Source organism: Alexandromys fortis, unplaced genomic scaffold, assembly GCF_014885135.2.
Source record: "Alexandromys fortis isolate MF-2015 unplaced genomic scaffold, M_Fortis_MF-2015_v1.1 scaffold_135, whole genome shotgun sequence".
Taxonomy (NCBI): Eukaryota; Metazoa; Chordata; class Mammalia; order Rodentia; family Cricetidae; genus Alexandromys; species Alexandromys fortis.
In genome coordinates this window covers 1,671,092-1,694,697 of record NW_026068036.1, presented here as the reverse complement: position 1 = coordinate 1,694,697, position 23,606 = coordinate 1,671,092, and the positions used below count along the sequence as shown (strand labels likewise).

The 23,606-nt window shown below is 39.3% G+C and overlaps 1 protein-coding gene across 4 annotated transcripts in view; it reads left to right on the top strand.

The window, feature by feature from the left end:
* Zfhx4 (zinc finger homeobox 4) overlaps positions 1-23,606 on the top strand; it is a 181,961-nt gene that overhangs the window by 10,962 nt on the left and 147,393 nt on the right. For 3 of the 4 annotated variants that reach the window (XM_050165055.1, XM_050165057.1, XM_050165056.1), the window contains exons 2-3: positions 11,279-13,911; positions 14,758-15,260. In XM_050165055.1, the coding sequence (XP_050021012.1) occupies positions 11,325-13,911; positions 14,758-15,260 (3,090 nt within the window). In that variant the 5' untranslated portion in view covers positions 11,279-11,324. The remainder of the gene's footprint in view (positions 1-11,278; positions 13,912-14,757; positions 15,261-23,606) is intronic. The other variant, XM_050165058.1, reaches the window with a different exon arrangement.

The following is a 23,606-nucleotide window of genomic DNA, read 5'->3' as shown; positions in this document are numbered from 1 at the left end:
GATATTTCATGAAATGAATATCAGTCATTCTGTTCCGGGGTGACCTATTAACCAAAATTTCTATCATCCTGGAGGAAAAAAATTTAGTTTCATGTATACATATATGTAAATGTCTACAGAATCATTAAATCATTTTGAGGAATTTTTTTAGTCAGGTTATTAGCATCCACTTGGCTTAATTCTTAGAGTTAATAAAAGAGCTTTGACTTTTTGCAATAATGCATTATTTGATGAAGGATTGTCCAGTTTCAAAGATGATAGATTGTCTAAAAGTTAATAAATATATAAATGTAATATTTGGGACCATCTATAAACTGAAACATATTTTTTGTTACAGCTTTCAAAATAATTTAATTCCTAATAATCTTCCCCTGTGACACATGTTTACACATGCAACTATTGTTTATATTTTTTATGAAAAAAAAGAGGCCAGGGATTGTATATGCTGAAGAGTTCTTCAGATAAATTGCAGCCTCTATGGGGCAGTGCTCACACTCGCTTAGCTGCTGCATCTACAGTGGTGGACTTATTATTGGCAACTTCTTGGAGCTGATGCTGCTGGGTGGCTTACTGGTTATCAAAAGCCCACACTGACAACTTCAGTTTATTATGCTACCAGATTTTGCTCCCCCTCTCCACTAGGTACCGTAAAGAAATGGAAAAAAAATTTAAATTGGTTGTTCCTTTTCTGAAAAATTTCCTCAGGGAAAATGTTTAGGGCAATGTACATAAGTATTTATATTAGAGATCTAGATTGTTGTAGTCAGAAGGGAAAGGGCGGAATTCCCTTTTCAGCTGATAAGGAAACGGAAGCTCATAGAAATTTCTTGGAAAAATCACATAATTCAGAGTAGATGAGGAGATCTAGTGTGTGTGTGTGTGTGTGTGTGTGTGTGTGTGTGTGTGTGTGTGTGTGAAGAATGTGACCCCTGCAATGCATTTTTCATTTTAAGTGGTTTAGCTTTTTCCTTTCGTAAATTTCTGTGTTCTGCATATGAGAATCATTTACATTTCTGTCCCCTCTCGTGTGTGTGTGTTTCTTAGTTTTAAAAGTGTTGTTTGTTTGGTTGGTCTCCTTGTTAGTTGGTTTGGTGTTTGAATGGTTTGATCTGTAAGCCAAAATCATTGGTTTGCAGGTGTCTGAGGCCTGTGCTAACTCATAACTGACTGGGCTGAGTTTATAGCTGAGAGAGTAGAGATAGGGTCACAATAGTCTAAAAGGTGGAAAGTTGTAAGAAAAGTGGACAGGGATGTTTCCTTCTCTGAAAGAAGCAGGCTGCCAATTGGTTAAGAATCATTCTGGTGTGCCAGAAGTCCTTGGTCTTAGAGCACTGGTTAAGTATTCATTGTCAACAAGGAAGTCATGGACAGCACTTAATGTGGCTCACCTCTGATTTACTTAGAAAGCTCACACAAGCACTTGGCTTTGTTCTTGCTCTAAGAAGGGGACCGATGCCAATAAGAGCTCCTTACATGGTCCAAGAGCGAACAGCATTTTACCTCAAAGACTGACCTCCTTTCTTATGGTCTCTTATGGGAGAATGACCAATGATTGGCTGTGTATCTTCAGAGGATGGGAGAAAAGAGGTTATGACAAGAATCCAGTGTATAAATTTTACAGTATATGTACCAAAATCTTGCCCCTCAACTGGCATCTTCCTAGGCCTGTAGGTAGAGGTATTATTGGTAAAGCAAGCACTTGCCTTTCAAATATCCTGAAGAGTTTCACATTTAATAATAACTGAAAAATGTTGCCTCTTTCTAATTGAAAAATATGACAATGTCATTGCAAACCTAGTTTTGACAGTCCCTTATCCCACTGAAATGAATAGATATTTAATACCACAAAGAGGGTACGAATAAACTAGCTGCACCATGGAGTAGAATTGGAGAAGAGGACTGTCCTACCCACAGATTAGTCATGTTTATCTGAGGAGGTTCAATTATATTACTTAACAAATGATGCTGTACTCCAGCTGCTCATGTTGAGGACAGAAAAGGTATTGAAATGACAGCTTGACTGTCTGGTGTGTACTGACCAGACATTTAGTGGCGACTTAACCACCCCCCAGAGTAACATGTAGATCACACTAATGTTTCCCTACCACAAATCCAGTTCACATTCAGCTCCCTTTTCTCCTTTGATGGAATTGGTTTCTTATTACCTACGGAGCACATATCTACACACACACACACACACACACACACACACAACACACACACACACAACACACACACAATTTTTTCCCTCTAAATTTCACTACGGCATCTCAAAGTGCAGTATTAGAGATGGTGATGAGAGTTCATGGTATATTTTAGATAAAGGTGGACAATCACATCAGAACCATCAGCTCGCTTGTCATGGCATGAGTGAAGATGTCAGGACCAATGAGTGTATGAGCACAGAGGGGCAACGGGCTTTTGGAGGGACAATTTTTTTTTTTTTTTGTTTTGTACTGGAAGCCAACCATGGCTTAGATTTGGCTCCAGGGAAAGATTGGGATTAGACAACAGTGTATACAAACCCTTAGCATAACACAATGTGTTGGTGAAATGTGGACTATTTGACACAGTCTCGACATGTGCTTTAGACATCAGCTGGGAAACTCGGAAATTTCCAAGGCATATGTCGTGTATAGGGTTATCAGTTTAGGCCACACTGAAGCTACAGGTTTGAGATAGCATCAATTGAAAGACTTATTTCTCATGTGCTACACATGCGTACAATATGCCCAACATGTATATTTGGCCTTTAAATTTAGCCTCATTAAAAGAATTTCAAACTTCTATCTAAAATCTATGTAGGGAAATAGTACTTGCATATACAGAGATAGCACTCAAGTATAAAATGCTTTTCACATTAGAGAGTAAAAGTTAATAATTTCAATAACAATTCTGACAATGGAATACTTGTGACATAACTGCACTTACACAAATTCAAGAAGCTAAATTTTATATACACAGAGTTTATTCTGAAACATTAATTGAAAAGTAACAGGTTTTCTTTTTTTTTTTTACACAAGTTCTTATCTTTGAAAGCACAACCCTAGCAGATTTATTTCACTTTGGGCCCAGCTAACTGTTCTCTTTCAGCTCATGTACCCATACAACCTTTTCTTGTTTAATTCTACTGATTCACAACGTTCAAGTGAAACAATCTGATACCTGCTTCCTGCCCTCTGAATATCTGTCATCAAAGACACTGATTAGATTCTCCCCTAGCTCTTTAGCTGTTTTAAATGTATAATTATCATTGCACGTCATTTGATAGCTGCACTAATTGCTGCCAACTATTGTCTGTTTGCACTTAATGCTGAAACCTGATCAACATCCTGCTTTGGTTGATGTTTGATGGTAAACTTTAATTAACTCTTATTGTGTTGAAGAAGAGTTCAGGCTTGGTGTTAACTAATCATTTACCTTCATTATGTCCTGACAGCTCCAGTTGCCCTTGGTCCTAATAGATAAACCAGGCAGTAAACAAATCTGCAAACCCCATTTCTCCTAGTTGTTCCACTCTAAGGTTTTCCTACTTAACGTGTAAGCTAATTGGGACCAGATAATTTTTTTAGTTGGCTTCGTATCTCCAGTACTTCAGACATTCATCTTAGATTTCTTCTTCATGCTGGACAATTTCATTTTAATAGAAACTGTAGATTTGAGCTAACATTACTTCTTCAGCATGGTCCTGGGAACATGCATCTTTTGAATCAATACCATTAAGCTTGTCTCCTGTTGGAATTCTTGTAATTATTTTTCCTGAAATACTTTTCCTGTAATGATATTGAAGTTAAAGCAATCAGGTTACCAGCAGATCATGTAAAATTCAACTCAAAATTGCTGGTTGCTTGATTTTAATTTGTTTGACATCAAGTTTGTTTGAAAAGGGATAATATGTGGGTAAACCAAGGAGCTTATAATTATGGTTGACATTTGTTTGTTTATAATGAAATCTAATTAAACTTCATAGGTTTAAAACACAAAAGTTAATTACTGAATTGCTCACTCCACTGCTGGGCAGCAGTCAAATCAACTTTTAGGGGAAAGACAGAGGGAGAGAAGGAGAAAGGCTGGGAAGGAGGGAGGGAAGAGAGCTCACAGACAAAAGGCTCTTCAACATAGAAATAAAATAACAGGCTAATCTTAGTGATCAAGCATAAATTTGCCAAGATTTCATCTAGAAGAACACTTGGCATTTTGCTTATGTTCCCAATTATGTTAGTCCTAATGTGGTTTTTTAATATAAAGTAATTTAAAATATTTACATGGAATATAAAAACAGTTGCATTTGGGAGACTCTCAGAATACTATAGAGCAAAAGCCACTTGGTAGTGATTTAAAAAATTATTCATATAACTTTCTTTGTTAAAACTATGTGAAATCATGTAAAAACATTAAAGTCATTGCTCGGGAAATAGGAATGTTTGCTGAAATACCTAAACTGTGATTAGTTTTATGAAGGTAATTATGGTTGGTTTCGCCTGCAAGGAATGCCTTTCTAGTATACTTAACACTAGTGCATTATTGTTATATTGATAGGGATAGTGAAACACAAATAATCATAAAATTATCTTTCCCTTTAAATAATTTTATGTGACTAGATATAGAAGGAAAAATACAGATATGCATTAGAGGATATTGTCATTATACTGTGTGTGTGTGATAATGTATGCGATGATGCTAGTCAACCTTTCGTCATCAGACATTCTCCAGTTAAAGTTGCATTACTTATGTCAAATAGGATCAATTTTATATATTCTTCTAATTATTAGCACTACTATGATCTAGATAATCAGGTTGTTTTGAGTGAGGGAAGTTAGCCAATTAATTTTTAAAACGGACAACACAGGTGCAGGAAAGACATGGTAGCTGTGCTTTATACATTTCCAAGACATTATTGAAGAGCCTTTGTTTTTCTCTAAGGAAACTGAAATGATTCCACATTATAGCTTCATTTTTATGTGTTATGCACTTGAACTTTCCAGTATGATAGGAGCATCAGCGAGGGACCTGAGAAGGAAGACTAATGAGTTCCCTATTATGATGCTTTGAAGTTGAGAGGGACCGACACAATGTGGTACTGCTTCCGGGCTATACGTTTCAGTGTATTTTAACACAATCTCTCACTGAGTTTTAGATTTATGTATTATTTAGGGAAGAGTTCTCCAAAAGATCAATTAAGGCTAACCCTATTTTGCAATGAGGAGAAAAGAGAGAGGTGGTGAATACTTATGTGTGACTGGGTTACTGGCATGATTTGGTACCTTTCTTTTCTTCAGATGAAGAAAAAGGCAGTTTAGTCTCTAAGTATTGGCAAACATAGGCTTTCCAGTAATACTGTAGCTTATTAAATCCTTTTACCTTTAATGAAGCAATCACCAAATAGGCTGAGTGTCAGTTGGAATACTAGCAAAACAGTATATATATGAAAAAAAAAAAAAAAAACAGAAAAAGGCACAGGACATAATTGCAGTTTGTGTCCTTACCTCACACCAATGCAAACTATTCATTTTCAATTAAAATGAATAAGAAAATTAGAAATCAACTCTATTGGTTGAAATTATCCAAGTTTGTTTCCAGGGGTAGCTAAAGTGTTGGATCCATCTTGCCCACTGATTATGAAATTTTCCTGAAGCAAACAAATAAAATGAGTCATATAATAGCATAATTTGGTTTAAAGAGGGACTATTGATTCCTCTGTAAGCAAAGTAGCTGGAGTTTGATTAAAGTTGTAAAGAAAACTGGGTAAAATTCCTGTTTCCCACAACTAATCTAATTAAGAACTATTGGACTTAGTGGAAAAGTATGCCTCTCCTCATTTGCTCCACGGCACACATGTTTGATGCTATGTAATTGTCGCATAACTTCCATGTAGATTTAGTGATCTGAGAGGGAAGGAGGGGAAAGGAGACTCAGAAAGAAGAAGGGAAGGAAAGAAAGAATCAAAGAGGGAGAAAACGATGCTTCAGCCACAAGGGTCCTATTTATAGAGAGGGGAACCAATCTGCCCTGAATTGCTCATTTAGATTTTAATGAGAAAAATGAGAGGGAAACAAGGAAAAATGACTTAGTTGAGTCACACACGCATACTTGTCTTTGTAAACTTTCCCTTCTTAAAAATGTGCTTGTTCTAAGCGCTGAATATATTTGGTTACATCCTTCTATTCAAACTTAATTACCTTCTCCCCTTTGTCATGACATGGGTGGAAAGTTTTTGCCGTGTCAGGAGAGGTCGTCACACATTCTTTTGCAGTTCGCTTCATTAATTCCTTCTTGCAGAAGCATTCTCTCTCGTGCTGGGAAGGTAGAAGGGTGTAACAGCAGAGCCCTGAAGCATCAGCAGGAAGCTCTAAGCTGGTTAATGCAGTATAATTGTCTGGACATAGACTGGTCTTTGTTTCTGTGGTTCACTCCGAATCAGCTGTAATTAACTCCAGAGTGTTTCCAGATTGCCAGCAAAGAAAAATTACAGCTTTTCTGTTTTAAATTGTAAAGCTCACAAACATTAACTATGGAGATTGCTTTTACTTTGATATATTTCTGTCCTGCAAGAGAAAAAAAGCTTACTTCACTACCCCATCCCACCTCGAAAAATGTGCTTTCGCGAAGTTACTTGATTTAGTGTCTGTTGGAACATAATGGCCTTTAATCGTTGGGTTTGAAACCGTTTCACTTCGAATTTTCAATCTTTGGCCACTCCTTTTGCTAATATTTTTAATATTGAAATGGGAAAGAAGTTAGGCATTTCTTTTTTCTGAAATACTAAACACCCAACTAAAATAAGCAAATTGCAATGAAGGCTGCCTCAAAGAACAGCATCTTCAAGTCTGGGAATCAAATATGTCCCCTGATGTAATCGGAGCTTCCATCCAGGTATGTCACTGGTGTTCTGATCTATCAAAAAGAGCCGATGAGGAAAAGACAGACCATGTCACTACCTCCTTCCTGTGGTGAGTGAGCCACACCCTTTTCCATCTCCAGTTCAGTGGTTTGTAATTATGGATTTCAGTATGGATAAAAATGAAGTAGCACTGTGAACTAATAAGGCCCAGCACACAAAAGATCTGTCAGCAACTGATGCAAAAAAAAAAAAAAAAGGACCGGCCAAAAATCTTTTTTTTTCTTTCTTCTGAATTTAACAATGAGGAATTTAAGCCTCAATGTGGCTTTAGCAAGCAAAGAAAAGAAGCTCTTGGTGTCTGCATAATACCACTTTGATGGATTTTTTTTTCATCAGTTCTCTGTACGTGGCAACAAATAAACAAGTATAATTATACTTGTGAAGGCCTATTCATTGCTTTGTCAGGATTAGATATATGTGCCGTTTTCACACTGCGCCTCTCTTTTGTCTTTGCCTAACTCACTATGACATATTGATAGAGGATTTGGAATGGGGAAAAGGCCACAGCAGAGACAGTGATGACCTTTTGGAAACTTGATATAATTCAAGCATTTTTATTTATTTTCCTCTTTTTTTTTTTTTGGCTCCAAATTTGTAACTTGTTACCAAATTCTCTTGTAAGCAGACAACTTTTAACCCATTTCAGTTGGAGTAAATAAAGACCCAGAGTGTCAGGAGGCAGCCAGAGAGCAGAGGAAAATAAAAACAATAGCGAAGGAGTGCCCTGCCCTCCTTTCCCAGCTTTTAGCAGAGTGGCTAACCTAGCATTCTTTCCCCATTATTCTGGCCGCTTGATCAGATCACGGTCTTTTTAATCATTTCACAAACACTGTCTCACTGGACCGTAGAAGAGGGCTGGGGCAGCCTCAATTAAAAAGCAGAGGTAAAACTGGCCTCTGATTTTGGGTCCTAATGGGAACTCCGAGTGGTGAAGGCAAGGCATTCTCCTATTGTGCAGGAAGCACCCCCTTTCATGAGAGGGACTCCTCTTAGGTGGATTTGGGCATTTAGCAAAGCAGAGTTTAGGCAGCAGTGACTGCAGATGACAGCAAAGCAGAAGGAGAGAGGGAAAAAAAAGTTCTTTTCTGCATATTGTCTCCTGCTCCTGAAAACAGTATTTGACATGATCAAAGTCAATGATCTTGTGAATTCCCGAGAGTACCAAAATCCGTGTACATTCTAAGCAGACCAGCAGGTATGTATTGTTCTGAATTTAGCATAAAAGTTAGAGCAGGTTTCTCTGAGGAATTTTCTGAGGATTTGTGTGATTTTTTAAACAGACTGTTTGGTGGTAGAGACTAGAAATTGGTGATGATTAAATAGAAAGTAGCTTTGATGGCGAAGAAACTTATATAATGAATGGTCTGTTGCACAGTCATTTGGGAATGGTTCGATGGTTTAAGTTAAATGGTTGCCTTTGTGGTCTTCATACTGGGGTTTTGATAAAGCTAGCACAAGTTATATGGGTCCTGTTGGTAAAAGAAAAGCTTCATTTGGCATTGATGAGAATGAATAACTCGTCATCGTATTTAGTGCCATGCAATATACTTATCTAAGTAACCTTTTAACCAAAACAGAAGAAAGGGACCTATCAGAATACACTAACAAACCTTGCTGCGGTGAAAGTCAATAGCTACATAAAAATATTAAAATCTTGTAATATGTTGCTCTCTATGTCAATGTAGATAGCTTTGCTGTTGTTGATTTTAGAAATGTAAATTTGACTGTATAGAAGACTTACATGTGTGACCTGGTTTCTGATGAATGAGTATGCCTCTTATTGAGATGGAATTGATAGGTACTTTGATAAAAAATTGTGTAGTACTACAAGAAAATACATTCATAGTAAATTTCTGATATGAATTCCTTTAACATAGTTTCTGTACCTTTTACTTTTGTCTCTTTTCATATAAAGTGAGAAAATGGGATCTATTTTATGTAGAGAAAGACTGAGATGATCCGTTTTAAAGCCCATGTGGCATTTGAGGTGTATTCAGAACATATGTAATAATCCTAGCTGTGTCCTCCTTGTGAGTTAAGAACTGTGGTAAGGATGAAAATAAATGAAATTCAAGTGATAACAATAATTTTATTAACATTATAATATTAATATAATAATTATTATAGTTCAGAAACTCATTAATCTCTCCAATGTTTAGTAGCTTTCTTACTTTTTGGAGTACAGAAAACCAGTTCCACATAGATCTATGCATAAACCGAGTCTGATCATTGAGGCAAAGATCATCTGGGTTCCTGGAACTTGCTGTTTAATCTACTAATCTAATAGCATCATTGCTTTCATTCCAAATATTTAGCCTCTGCTTGCCCTCCTCGTGTTTTTCAGATCTGTTCATCAGTGTATTGTATTTTAGGCATTTTGGTTGCCTTCAGTCTGTATACATTATGCAGAATCAGTACATGGGAAGGTAAACATTAATGTTTGTGGAATAATTAGAAAACTATTAGGCTTTTATGTTTATTATGATCAAATCATTTCGGAGATTTTTTTAAAAGCCACATGCATGCCATGAAGATAATTAACCTGCATCTCATCCATGATTAAAATTACACACTAAGCTTGGTGATGTTTGCCCCATAAGCAATTAGAGTGTCATTTTAACCATCTCAGATACCAAAACGAATCTTGATTTTGTCATCAATCTGTGACGATCATTTTATGTATTATAAGCTTATCACTTCCTTCTTGACTTGGCTGACAAGATTAGATTTGATTACAGTAAGGGCATTACTGAGATAGCCTTAATATTTAGTACGCCTGTGACCTTCAATGACATCTACCTTCTAAAAGAACTTTTTGAAAGGAATTTCTAAAATGCTCCATAGAATAGGTGAGCCCAATCTTCTCTTTCCTTTTTGTCATAGCTCTTGGCCACTGTGTAGGCTGCATCAGCATGCAGGGGTGGAAGAGGTATCAGGACAGAGATTCAGATTATCTGCAAGAACAGATGTAATTTGCAGTGTAATATGGAGCACCCAGTTTTCTTGTTTCGGAAATCTGTCATGATGTGTGAGCGTTTTGATTCTTTTAAAGTAAGGGACTGTTCACCTTGAAGTCCCTTCGATTTTTAGATTTGAAAGGTTTGCTTACCTGCTTCAAAAAAATCAAGACACTGTCTATGTCATAGGCCAAAAATAAACACCCAAGTTTCAGCTGTTGTGTGCAGTGCCATCATTCTGCAAACTAAGTGATCTGCTGGACGCAGAGCAGCTTAGCTGTAATCATACTGCACTTACAGAGACTGAAGTTTACACGTGAAGACATTCACACTCATGGGTGCACACACCCACAAAGAAGAAGACACTTTTTACCCACATCTGCTTAGCCTTCTCCTGGCATTTACCTTTACGCTAGAACTAGATACGGCTTTTATAGAGTGACTCTTGTCACACAGGAAGAATATGATCTAGGAGGACTGTTGAAGAGAAAAAATAAAATTAAAAATAAAAATATTGAAAGAATTTCATCTAGAGTGCTTGCACAAGGCTGACTAAGCCAGGGAGAGGTTGGGTGAGGCCTTGGTTGAAAGATGGGCAAGTCACTAGGACTGATAGCGTCCAATGGTATTTGAAATGGTGCTCAGTACATATTGCAGTTTTTTTTTTTTAAAGAGTGTATGTAATTGTCTCCTAGGATGATAGGAGTGTTGTAGTAAATATTAATTTCTATACTGTTTCCCATTGAGGTGACTGAAGTGTGGGGAAGAATGGTGATTGGTGCTTAATCAGGGCCAGCAAGATACCTGGTGAGACCCTGTGCACAGGGAAGATTTGTAGTAAGCTCATTGACTGGCAAAATGAAAACCAGAGAAGCGTCTGGCCTGCACTGCCTGGGACTGTAATATTTCTCAGTTTAAAGCTCCTTCATTTGTTGGTCTCTCTCCCATATCCACCTCCCCTCTCTACTCACTGCCTAATAGAGTGCAGGTAAATAAATGAAAAAACAAACAGAAAACAGAAAAAGCTGTCATTTGTACTGTTCATCCCTTCCTGCTGTTTCATATGAAAGTCCTTTACAGTATACTAGGATAGACCAGATTTTAAATCACATGCTGTTTCAGAGAATAGAAATGAAAAGTAACGGGATTACTACTACAAATTTGTGTTTCATGTGATTGCTCATAGCGCTTTCAAAACACCTCAGCAATGTATGGAGGGGCGCCTGTGATAGCTATCTATATCATTTTGTTCCATTTATACAAAGTCAGTCTGTGATAGATAGGCGTGATGGTTTTAAGGTTTCCCCCCTCAACTTTTTAGATAGTCAAGTTTACAGCAGCTGTGAATTAGTGATGGGCTATTAGTGAGCTGTGTCATTATTTAATAAAAATGGCTTCTCTCACCTTATTTTGTATCCAGGTCCCTGACAGGCTGGATGAAATGAGATCCCCATGTAGCAATTGCCATGGAAACCTGTGACTCTCCTCCTATCTCAAGGCAGGAAAATGGGCAGAGCACATCAAAGCTATGTGGAACGACACAACTTGATAATGAGGTGCCAGAGAAGGTTGCAGGGATGGAGCCTGACAGGGAAAACAGCTCCACGGATGACAACCTGAAAACGGATGAGCGCAAAAGTGAAGTCTTGCTGGGTTTCAGCGTGGAGAATGCAGCTGCCACTCCGGTCACCTCAGCGAAGGAAATACCCTGCAACGAATGTGCCACTTCTTTTCCCAGTTTACAGAAATACATGGAACACCACTGCCCTAATGCCCGCCTTCCTGTCCTGAAGGACGAGGAAAGCGAAACCAGCGAGTTAGAGGACAGTGACGTGGAAAACCTAACAGGGGAGATAGTTTACCAGCCTGACGGGTCAGCATATATAATTGAGGACTCCAAAGAAAGTGGGCAGAATGCACAGACTGGGGCAAACAGCAAACTCTTTTCAACGGCGATGTTTCTGGACTCCCTGGCACCTGCCGGAGAGAAGAGTGATCAGTCTGCTTCTGCACCTGTGTCCTTCTACCCACAGATCATCAACACTTTTCATATCGCTTCATCCCTCGGGAAACCATTTACAGCCGACCAGGCTTTCCCAAATACCTCAGCATTAGCAGGAGTTGGTCCTGTGTTGCACAGTTTCCGTGTCTATGATCTCCGACACAAGAGAGAGAAAGACTATCTAACCAGTGATGGCTCAGCCAAAAACTCCTGTGTGTCCAAAGATGTCCCTAACAATGTGGACTTGTCCAAATTCGATGGTTGTGTTAGCGATGGGAAGAGGAAACCTGTTTTAATGTGTTTCTTGTGTAAATTGTCTTTCGGTTATATCAGGTCGTTTGTAACCCACGCTGTGCATGATCATCGGATGACTCTCAATGATGAGGAGCAGAGGCTCCTCGGTAATAAATGCGTCTCCGCCATAATACAGGGGATTGGCAAAGACAAAGAACCTCTTATAAGCTTTCTGGAACCAAAAAAATCCACTTCTGTTTATCCCCATTTTTCTACTACAAACCTCATAGGACCTGATCCAACCTTCCGCGGTTTATGGAGCGCTTTTCATGTTGAAAACGGTGACTCTTTGCCGGCTGGCTTTGCCTTCTTGAAAGGAAGCCGGAGCCCTTCGAGCTCAGCAGAACAGCCGCTGGGGATCACCCAAATGCCAAAGGCTGAAGTGAATCTGGGGGGGCTGTCTAGTTTAGTAGTGAACACCCCAATTACCTCTGTCTCCCTCAGCCACTCATCATCTGAGTCTAGCAAGATGTCAGAGAGCAAAGACCAAGAGAACAACTGTGAAAGGCCAAAAGAAAACACCATCTTACACCCAAATGGGGAGTGCCCTGTTAAAAGTGAACCCGCTGAACCGGGAGATGAGGATGAAGAGGATGCGTATTCCAATGAACTTGATGATGAGGAAGTATTAGGCGAACTCACTGATAGTATTGGTAACAAAGACTTCCCTCTCTTAAACCAAAGCATTTCTCCTTTATCATCCAGTGTGCTAAAATTTATTGAAAAGGGTACCTCGTCCTCCTCGGGGACTATTGCTGATGACACAGAGAAGAAAAAGCAGACTGCTGCCGGCAGGAACAGTGGCAGTGTTACTAATAGCTACAGCATTGGTAGCAAGGACTTTGCAGACGTAAGTGCCAGTAGAGATGGTGCCACAGCAGCTCACTCCAGCGAAACGGCCCGGGGAGACGATGACAGCTCAGCTACTCCACACCAGCACGGCTTCACCCCGAGCACACCTGGTACACCAGGTCCTGGAGGAGACGGCTCCCCAGGCAGTGGCATTGAGTGTCCGAAGTGCGACACGGTTTTGGGGTCCTCGAGGTCTCTTGGTGGTCACATGACTATGATGCACTCGAGGAACTCATGCAAAACCCTGAAATGTCCCAAATGTAATTGGCACTACAAATATCAGCAGACTCTGGAGGCCCACATGAAGGAGAAGCACCCCGAGCCAGGCGGCTCTTGTGTTTATTGTAAGACTGGACAGCCTCACCCTAGGCTTGCCCGGGGAGAGAGTTACACGTGTGGCTATAAACCGTTCCGTTGTGAGGTTTGTAACTACTCTACCACTACCAAAGGCAACCTCAGTATTCATATGCAGTCTGACAAGCACCTGAACAATGTTCAGAATCTCCAAAATGGCAATGGCGAGCAGGTGTTTGGCCACTCTGCCCCAACCCCCAACACCAGCCTTAGTGGCTGCGGAACACCCTCCCCGTCCAAACCCAAACAGAAACCCACCTGGCGGTGTGAGGTTTGTGACTATGAAACCAACGTGGCGAGGAACCTCCGGATTCACATGACCAGCGAGAAACACATGCACAACATGATGCTGCTGCAGCAGAACATGAAACAGATTCAGCACAATCTGCACCTGGGCCTGGCCCCAGCCGAGGCTGAGCTGTACCAGTACTACCTGGCTCAGAACATTGGCCTGACCGGAATGAAGCTGGAAAATCCTGCAGACCCTCAGCTCATGATTAACCCGTTCCAGCTAGACTCAGCTACAGCCGCTGCTTTGGCGCCAGGACTTGGTTAGTACTTCCTGTTCCTCGCTGTTGTCAGTCTTGAATCATATTATCACGTGGTCTCTCGTGAGGGAGCGGTAACAAACGGGACAGGTCACTAGAAAGGGCTTCCTCTTAAAAATGCATTGGCAAACTGTCTCTTTTCGACTTCAAAGCTACATTAGCTTCGGAGACGAAAGAGTTAAGGGATTAGTGATATAGCACAGAAGAAGTTAGCAAATTTTGTCCACATTTGATAAGTCCATTAATAAATGCTAATTTACATAACTTGGTTACCATCATTATCCATAAGCTTCACAGAATTTGCAGGTTCAGTTTGAGTGATTACTCTCCAAGATATCAAACTTGAGGTACCAGGATTTTAATTAAATATTCTTGAAAAATATTTTAAATCCTGTGATTGCTCATAATTAAACCTGCACTAATACCACTCATTACCTCATCCAGGTATTTGGGAGTACATTATAAACAACCAGTGCAGAGTGAGATAAATCCCACGGAGCTTTAAGACAAATGGGGAAATAACAATTAGTGTTTCTGTAAGTTTATCTAGGCTCTTAAATCACACACATGTGACTGTTTTGTTATGGTATTGATCAACTTTCTTGTTCTGGAAAATACAAATTTCAGAATGACATCATCGTGCCCAGTAGGAGTAATTAAAGCTATCTGATGAGGGAATTTAGAAGTTGAAAGGGATGATTGTAATTGATCCTGATTCAATCCTATTAGAGCTTTTTATAGTATAAGCTCTAGAGAAAGCACATTCCTCGTCAAGACTTTATTTTACATTCTTTTGTGCGTGCTGTGTTTTCTAGTCTCTATTTTTCCTTTTAATTTTTCTTCCTGTAGTAAATAATGAGCTGCCGCCTGAAATCCGGCTTGCCAGTGGTCAGCTAATGGGTGATGACCTGTCCCTCCTTACTGCAGGAGAGCTGTCACCTTATATCAGTGACCCGGCGCTGAAGCTATTCCAGTGTGCTGTTTGCAACAAATTCACCTCTGACAGCCTGGAGGCCTTAAGTGTGCATGTGAACAGCGAGCGCACTCTCCCTGAAGAGGAATGGAGGGCTGTAATTGGGGATATCTACCAGTGCAAGCTCTGCAACTACAACACACAGCTCAAAGCCAACTTCCAGCTCCACTGCAAGACTGATAAGCATATGCAGAAATACCAGCTGGTGGCCCACATCAAAGAAGGGGGCAAAAGCAATGAGTGGAGGCTGAAGTGCATTGCCATTGGCAACCCCGTTCACCTGAAGTGTAATGCCTGTGACTACTACACCAACAGTGTGGATAAATTACGTCTGCATACCACCAATCATAGGCACGAGGCGGCCCTGAAACTCTACAAGGTAAGCAGTGCCATCCATTTTCATTGGTGCAGAACAGAAGAGGGCATTAACCATTTTAGAATTTGGAACATAGAGAGGCAAGGAGAGGGCAGGTATAAGGGTCAAGATGCACAATGCCTGTTACCGTTCCTAACGGTGTATGGAACACACAGCAGTGAAAACAAGGGATTTGTTCCTTGCCCTATTTCCACCTATCTCAGGGTCATAGATGGCTTCACTGGCTTCCTGCACTAGAATAAATTTTTCTAGATAGTGTCATTGTGAAAATAGTGCTTTAAAGTTATGTTTTATTTATTTATTGTTTTACAAAACAAACATATAGTGAAACTAAGTGTTAATAGAGGCAGGAGCAGAGGACACAACCGGTACCTATACTGTAAATGTAACATTTGTTTGGTGATGAACATAAAAGACCCAAACAGGACATCTCTGTGTGTGTGCTCTGCCATCAAATAAACCCCATCTTCCTCAGCACCAGTTGGAAATCTCTACAAGGAAACTCTCTTGTTCTTTTGCTTGATTGTTTTGCCAACTAGCCAGGCCTCTCCTCCTCCCCAAAGGGTGTGGCAGACATAAATACGCGCTTAAGATGACAAGTACACTATTATCTTTGCTGAGAGAAACTAGGCAGATGTTATTCATACGTGACAGGGATGAGCAGCAGCAGGGATTGCACAACTCGTCCTGATGTTTTCTGAACCCTAATGACGGAAGAATTTATTTTCTGTAGTTAGTTCACTGGATCGCCTTGATCGTCTTGGTTCCTGTACTAGTGTAGCACATTCATTTCTATGATGAATAACTTGGTTACTTATTAAAAATCTTCTTTTGTCTAGAGGATATTAAAATTCAGAAAATATTGCAAACCATTAGTCATTGTAACAAGCTCTAAATATGATTACAAAATCCATTTTGCAAGTGTTATCTATTGATTTATACTAGAAATCAGTGATAACTATACTATCAAGAGTCAACCAACAATTATAGTACCTATAGCTTTTCTAATGCTGTTTAAAATTGCAAACACAACAGCAAAGGCAGATGTGGCCATCTGGGTTAGACTCGGGGATTATTTATTTGGATTGGTTTGGTGCTGTGCACTTGGGTTGTTCCTGTTTAAATTTTAGATAGATGTACTATGCACAAAAACCTCCAGTCTCAGTGTGAGAATTTGTAACATTGTTCCTGCAATATTGGCACTCTGTGGATCGATAATGAAAGCATTAGATTTGGGCTGCTCAGTTTGTGGGGAGTGCAGGCCCTAATGTAAGATGGAATGCTTCTGCCTCAATGTTATTGAAAATATAATATAAAGGATTAATTGTATTATAATTCATGAGTTTTGCAGCAACAGTTGACAACTGTTCAATTGCCTACTTCTTTTTTTTCCTGTTGATACCTGACCTATTAAAAGTTTTAGAATACCTAGGAGAAAAAAACTAACATTAAGTTTGTATAAATAATAGATTTAGACCCTGGGAGCTATATAGAATATTCATGAACTGTGTTTATATTCACGCAGTTCCTCTAACACTTTAAATTAACATGTTGTGCATAGGAAATATAAATGTTAGATTTTTCTATTTTATTACTCTCAGATGGGAGCTGAGTGAAAGGGAGAGTGTTATTGTTTACATTCTTAAAAAGGGTTATTTAATCAAACTGTCTGATAATTCTTCATAAGTTGATAGGTGGTGTGTGTGTGTGTGTGTGTGTGTGTGTGTAAATTCATGCAATTCTCTCCATAAGTATGAGTTGGCCACCTTATTCCTGCAGGGCCATTTACAAAGTCCAGGGTTCAACTTGAATTTCCTCTGGAGGGACAGTTGGGTCTTAAATTCAAATCGATATAGACCGATTATGATAAATACCTGACTCTAAAGAAGACTGTAATACTATGAACACATTCTATCCCACAAGCATAAAATGCATAGTTATTTTAAAGATTATGTAAGACATATAATGTGTCCTTTCTGGTTGTGTAGCCCTTAATTACCCAAGTATATACAATATAGTGCTTAAATATGGTCAGCAGACAAAGTTATTATGTAAAACATTGCATTAAATTCAAAGAATACCAAACATACTTGAGTACCGACCCTGTTATTGACAATTCAACTAATTTTTTTGCGTAGTTCTAGAAATAGTCAGAAAAAAAACTCTCCCGAGTATGTATTGAGCATGCTCTTTCCAAACTCAATTCAAAAACAATGTGATTCAGATACAGAACACTTCAAGCAGTGCGATGAAGAGATTAGCTTGGCCGGCTTGTCTCAGCAAAATAAAATTGGTTCATAAGTAACATTAATTGCTTTCAAATGAGAACCTAACAAATTGGCTTGGGCCTGGAAAAAAAATCATGGTTTATCATATGGCTTAAATATTAAAATTATACACAAAATAGTTGCAGAGTTAATAACTAGACAATAATCTTCTCTATAAAATTTATTTCCATTAAGAGTTTAATTTGCACCATTTTACATTGTGAATTATTCAGACATTAGAGGAATGTGGCAAGTTACAGTTGTAAGGCAGATACGGAGCTACAAGGAAGCAGCTTGGCTCATTATTGACAACATATTGATTCATAGCACTCTAGCCATGGCGACGTGTCAGTTCAGTCTGAACAAAACACTCTACTCACGGTGTTGTCAAGCTGGAGAAGCACCCCCTGAAAGAACTATGTGCTTTATTCCGCTTAAGGAGGTTAAAAGTTAAAGGTCAAGGGTTAGTGTGAAAGCATCATCTGCCGAGCTGCTTAACTTTAAACTGATCAATTTAATGAAAATCTGTTTTACAGATGTTGTTTTAATGTATTTGGCAGGATTTAGCCAGATTTAACATTAGACGAGGGGTAGTAAAAATTATTTTTTTATTTGACCAGAAAAACACCTCTCCTTTTATGTTTAAGGTAGATGGCTTGTGGTCTATGGTATTTTGGCAAAGAACCCAGAGGCAGAATGTGTTGATGATATTTCCATATGGACCATTCAAAAAAAAAAAAAGAAAGAAAGAAAGAAAGAAAGACAAAGAAAAACCGTATGTCTATGGCTAAGGATGACTGAAAGAAAAAAAAAAACTGTGTTCACTTTGGTATAGTATTACTTTCCTTAGATTTTTCTGAAAAGCAACTCTGTTATTCAAAACTCTTCCTCATTTTTTTCAAGAGATGGTCTATAAAGTTCTAATACAACCTTAACTTGACATATTTTTCATCCACAAACTTTAATGATTAAGGAAAACTGATCAAGTAAAATGAGAAAGAAAAAGAAAATTATACATTGCCCTTACTGTTTCCAGCTCGGGCCTGGATGAGTATTTAAGGTGAGCCTAATAATGCTAAGTGTGCAGACAGTTCACACTGGTTAATGTCCATATGCATGCATGTGTAAATACATAACCGTGGTTTTAAGAGAGCTAATTTACTAGGCTGCATTTTATTTTATTTTTTAATTTCATGCTTTTATATACTCTTAAAAGTTTTAGTAAATTGCTTTTTACATACGGGGTCCTTACTAAATGTTCGTATGACGTAATGAAGTAATGAATCGACCAAGGAGTGTATTAAAGGACCTCCTTAACCATCTCTCAGCCTTCATTCTGAAAATGCATTGTAATTTGCTCTGTTTCTTAAGTGAGCCCTGGCATTTTCTGAGGAGTCCAGTGGAAAGTTGTAATGACAACCACTTAGCATTAGACGTGAAAGTTAGAACTATCAAGGAAGGCTTGGGCAATATTCCAAAATATGCTGGCATATGTTCTTGGCTCTATGAGGCTGGCTTTTCTGGCCAGCCTTGCCTTAACCATTTCCCTGTGTGGACCATGCCCGCACTTAGCTGTCTGTGTCCTCAAACAGCCTTCCTCTTCCTGTGTGAATGTGTGAGTGTTCACAACTTTTCTGGTTCAAAGTCAAAAGCTTAACTGCTTGAACTGCCTTCCTCCCTGCCTCTGCTAGAAGCAAGGCAAAGGAGTCTATCTGACTTCCTCACTGCTGGCTTGCTGTTCGGATCTCACAAAGGCTAAAAGCACGCAAGCACTAGCCTGTCTCCATGGTGAGTAGCGGCACACACTCAAGATTATTCCCAGGTACTTACAGGGTGACATGGACCTAAGGAGTAGTTTCCAGTTTTACTCTTCATTTATGATTTAGATTAAAAAAAAAGATACAGGCTAAGACCTAACACTGAAGGCGAGGGAAGGAGGGACAGTGAAGAGAATTAAGTAGATACAGCGAGGCAAGCATGTGTGGAGAAAACAAGCAATGGAATGATGGGTCTCACCTGCCCTGTGCTGCTGTTACTACTAGAAAACAGTGAATGCTTTGAAGCTATCGGTGAGCCACAGGTAATTTTATAACCATACGCCCAAGTAAAATATACCAGCTATATACCGTGTTAGTCAGTGACATCGTCGTCCTTGTGTGATGCTGAAAGTGCCCGGAAGATGGTCCAGTGCGCAGTGGCATCGATCATGTGTAAAGGAGATTGCAATACGGGTGTGTTCTGAGAAATCCAAACAGGTTCTTCTTATTCTTCTCCTAGGCCTTTGTTTAGATGAAGAAAGCTGTTTAAAGAGATAAACGAAAAGCTATTCTTTTCCCTGACTAAACATTAACCTGAATATGGAAATATTTTTGTACTTTTTGTATTAGTTTCACATTAATGTTCATTTCAAGGTTGAAAAACAGTGTGAAATTTAATTCCAGTTGTACAGTTTTGTTTGTGAGTAATCACAATTCAAATTATTCCATTGTATTCTCATATTAAAAGGCAGGCAGAGGTTGAAAAAGTCATTTCTGCAGTAGAACAATCCATGCTTGCATAACGCTTAGAACTAATAAATACACAGATCAAATAAAGAGGAACTGGTTAGCTAATAGCAACTAATAAATCACGCGGGTTTTTAGATCACACGGTAATTGGCTGGCCCTCCCAACTGTACAGCCTTCTGTTTCTAGCATGACGTTGGCTGAACCATAGCCAACATGCAAAGCAGGCTACTTCGGCACAAATGTAGACTTCCGTCACTGTGTGCGTGTGGCAAGTACTGAGTGCATGGTGAGCTGAGAAGTTGGTTTTCACCTCCAAAGTAAGAAAAATAACCCCAAAGTTATTAAAGATAAACAGATGGATACATATTAATCCCCGCAGAGGTCCATTTAAGCCAAGCTTATTATATCTAGGTCAAGGTAAGTAAGATAATGTTAGTGCGTGAGATTGTTATTAAACCTAGGCAGAATTTTGTAAAAAAAAAAAAAAAAAGTGTCGTCCGGTCCTTGTGTCTTTATTTTCCCTAACCCGAGCTCCTGTCATTTGTCTACGCGTAGGACGCTGTTCTGCTTCTCACCCAGATCTGCTCATGGAAGTACCTCATGTTGCGAGATTAGCTAGTTTCCTAAGCAATTCTAAGGAAGCATTCTTAATTCTTTTTAATTAAAGGGGAAACAAAAATTCTATAAAAAAAAAAAAAAAACAAAACAGAGAAGCTTCTGTTGTAAATGACTCTCTATTCTTTTTCAGAGTGAACTGTTGTTAATGTATTTGCTTATCCTGGAAGAATTTCCACGTTAGCGAGGGTGGAGATGGATCAGGACTGAGGGACTCAGCTGGGAGTCAGGGCTATGAAGAAAGTTCCCTTTGCTAACGCTCCTTTCATTCACTGCTTGTGAATACACCCACCCCAGGCACACACAGCACCGCTACTGACTCTTTACAAACCCCCCTCAGAAACCGGGCCAGGCCAGCAGCTCGGCCCTACCCTTAGTGCCAGGCCCCAGAAACACGCCCACTTGCACTTGGTGATTCACTCATTTCTGTCTTCTGTCCTCATTCTATCTAACCTCGAATGTTGGTACATTTTATCCTAAAACATCCAATGGCTTATTCATGACCTGTCCTAAGTTTGCTTAGATAAACCATACAAAAGTGTTGTCCCATAATCCTGCACTCTCACACAGATTTCCTTGGCTTCCTGTTTCTGGTCCCTTTTCCAAGGAGCTGGTCTGCAGTTGTTGTAGTGCTCAAAGGGCGCGGGGCTGGCTCACAGCAGTGCAACCACAGTCATATGTTAGGCAGGCCTCATACTGCTGAAAGGGTCTTGGCCTGGGGTGGAGTGAGGAGGAGCTGGCATGTGCATAATGACCACAGTTCTGCTTCCAGAACATCTGGCCGTCCCAAGCCCTACTGCAGATGCTTTACCAAGTTTTCTGAGTCTGCGCCTATGCTGAGGGGGAACTCACACAAGATGTGGAGATGTATTTGTTAGTCAGACAAATCCGTGCATTAGAGGCGATTTCTCCTCGTACTGTCAGTGGCTTTCAGGGGAGCTTGAGAGGATATGATTTATTTAAAAAACGAATCAGGACCACGGAGGTATAGCAACACCTCACCATTAGGCGTGTTTTCAGACTCCATAACCTAGGTGTATCGATTGCTGCCGACACAGGGTCGTAGCTGCATCTGCAGAGTACCTAGATGATATGCTGCTTCTTGTCTCCAATAATTAGGGAAGCGTTTATTGAGCACTTACTGTGTGTCAGACTTTGAATAGAACTGCATCGGGAGTGTGGCCATTAATGTGGTGAATGACGAGCCGGCTTCCTAAGTGTTGCGCAGACACGGAGTTTTCTGAGCCTGTGTTTTCAAACACTGCTCTTTACAATTGTAAGTTAAATTTGGACCCAGGGACATTCACAGAAATTACACGTTTCCTACTGTTTTTAACCATGCTTAGTCCAGAGTCTGAATGTGCCGGCAATCTTGAATTGTCCATAGACACACTATAATCCTGTTTGTGTTTCTTGACAGACTCTTATTGCATAACATTTTTTTCATCTATTTAAGATGAGAATTATGTTAAAAATTTTAATGCAAAAGGAGTTTTCCTTGGTTGACACATTCATAGTTATTTTTCAAATACAGCATGCTGTTGCTATGTGTCGTTTAAAAAAATGAAGAAAAACCAGGAAGAATGTCCAGTTACAGCCTGAATCAACCCTTCTGCAGAATCAGGATGATGCTTTACTATGAACCCTGGAAAACATGTAAATACCGTTTACACAATAGTCAGTGAGAGTTCTGCCTGAACATTCATCATCATGTTGACTTGTTACATAGTTATCAGGACAGATGAGTTATACACAGCGGTATTTTGTTTCATTTGACTAAATAACATTTAATTAGTATTCTGATGCTTTGTGAGTCATGGGCACACACACTTATAATGCCAGGACCTGTGGGACTGAGGTGGGAAGGTTATGAGTTTAAGCCCAACCTGGTTCATGCTAAGATCCTATTGTAGGGAAGGAGATGAAAGGAAACAAATCCTGTTATGTCTAGGGATAAGGAAAACTAGGTTTGTAGCATATATACTATATTTTATATACTGTTTATATGTACAATGTGCATAGAAAAGCATGTGGCAATAGATTCACCTAAAGCCTATCAATGGAAATATTTGATAGCATAGAATATTTATTGGCCTCTCGTCTTTGAAAAGGACAAAGTATTGGGGTTACATTTGCGTCTGATGTATGTACTTCTTAGTGGACAAGGCATGTGGGTAAAACATCTATACTAACACATCCACACATACATTGATAGAGACCAGAGGTATACATCAGGTGTCTGACCCTGTTGCTTATTTATGGAAATAGGGTCTCTCGCTGAACCTGAAGTTCATGGATACAGCTAAGCTGACTGGTAATGAACTTCATGGATTCTCCTGGCTCAACCCCTCACCATTCTCCAGTGCTGGGGTTACAGGCGCACACCATCATGCTAGGCTCTGTATGTGGATGTGAGGAACTGAAACATAGGTCCTTATGTTTGTGCAACAGGCATTTTGCTCCCCTCATGCAATTTTAAAGAATAGGGATGAAGTATTAGATTACTGGATATTTGATGAAAAAAATTAATGAAAAGCAAAGATGACTGTGAAAAGACAGACCCAACTCTATGATGACACCAGTTTTGGAGAAAACCTTTTAAAATTTTGTAATACTGATTTTTTTCATCTGTGACTATGTATTCTGTCGCAAGTGATCTTCATTTAATGGTGGAGTTGGCAGTTGGCTGTCTCTCTGTGATTGATGGTGTATATTGGGGAGTCTCTTTCCAAAAATATCCCTTCTCCTTGTTCCAGATGGTCTATTGGCAATGAAGCCATATTGAGATTTTATTGTTCTATTTTTTTTTTTTTGCCTTTTACAATAACACTGCTTTTTGAAGAAAGAACATGTACTGACCAAAATTGTCAGTTAAATGCTACATGTCCATTGTCTCATCACTCTTCCAAGTAATTCTATGTGATTATTCACATTTAAGTGTATATGGAGACCAAGATTCG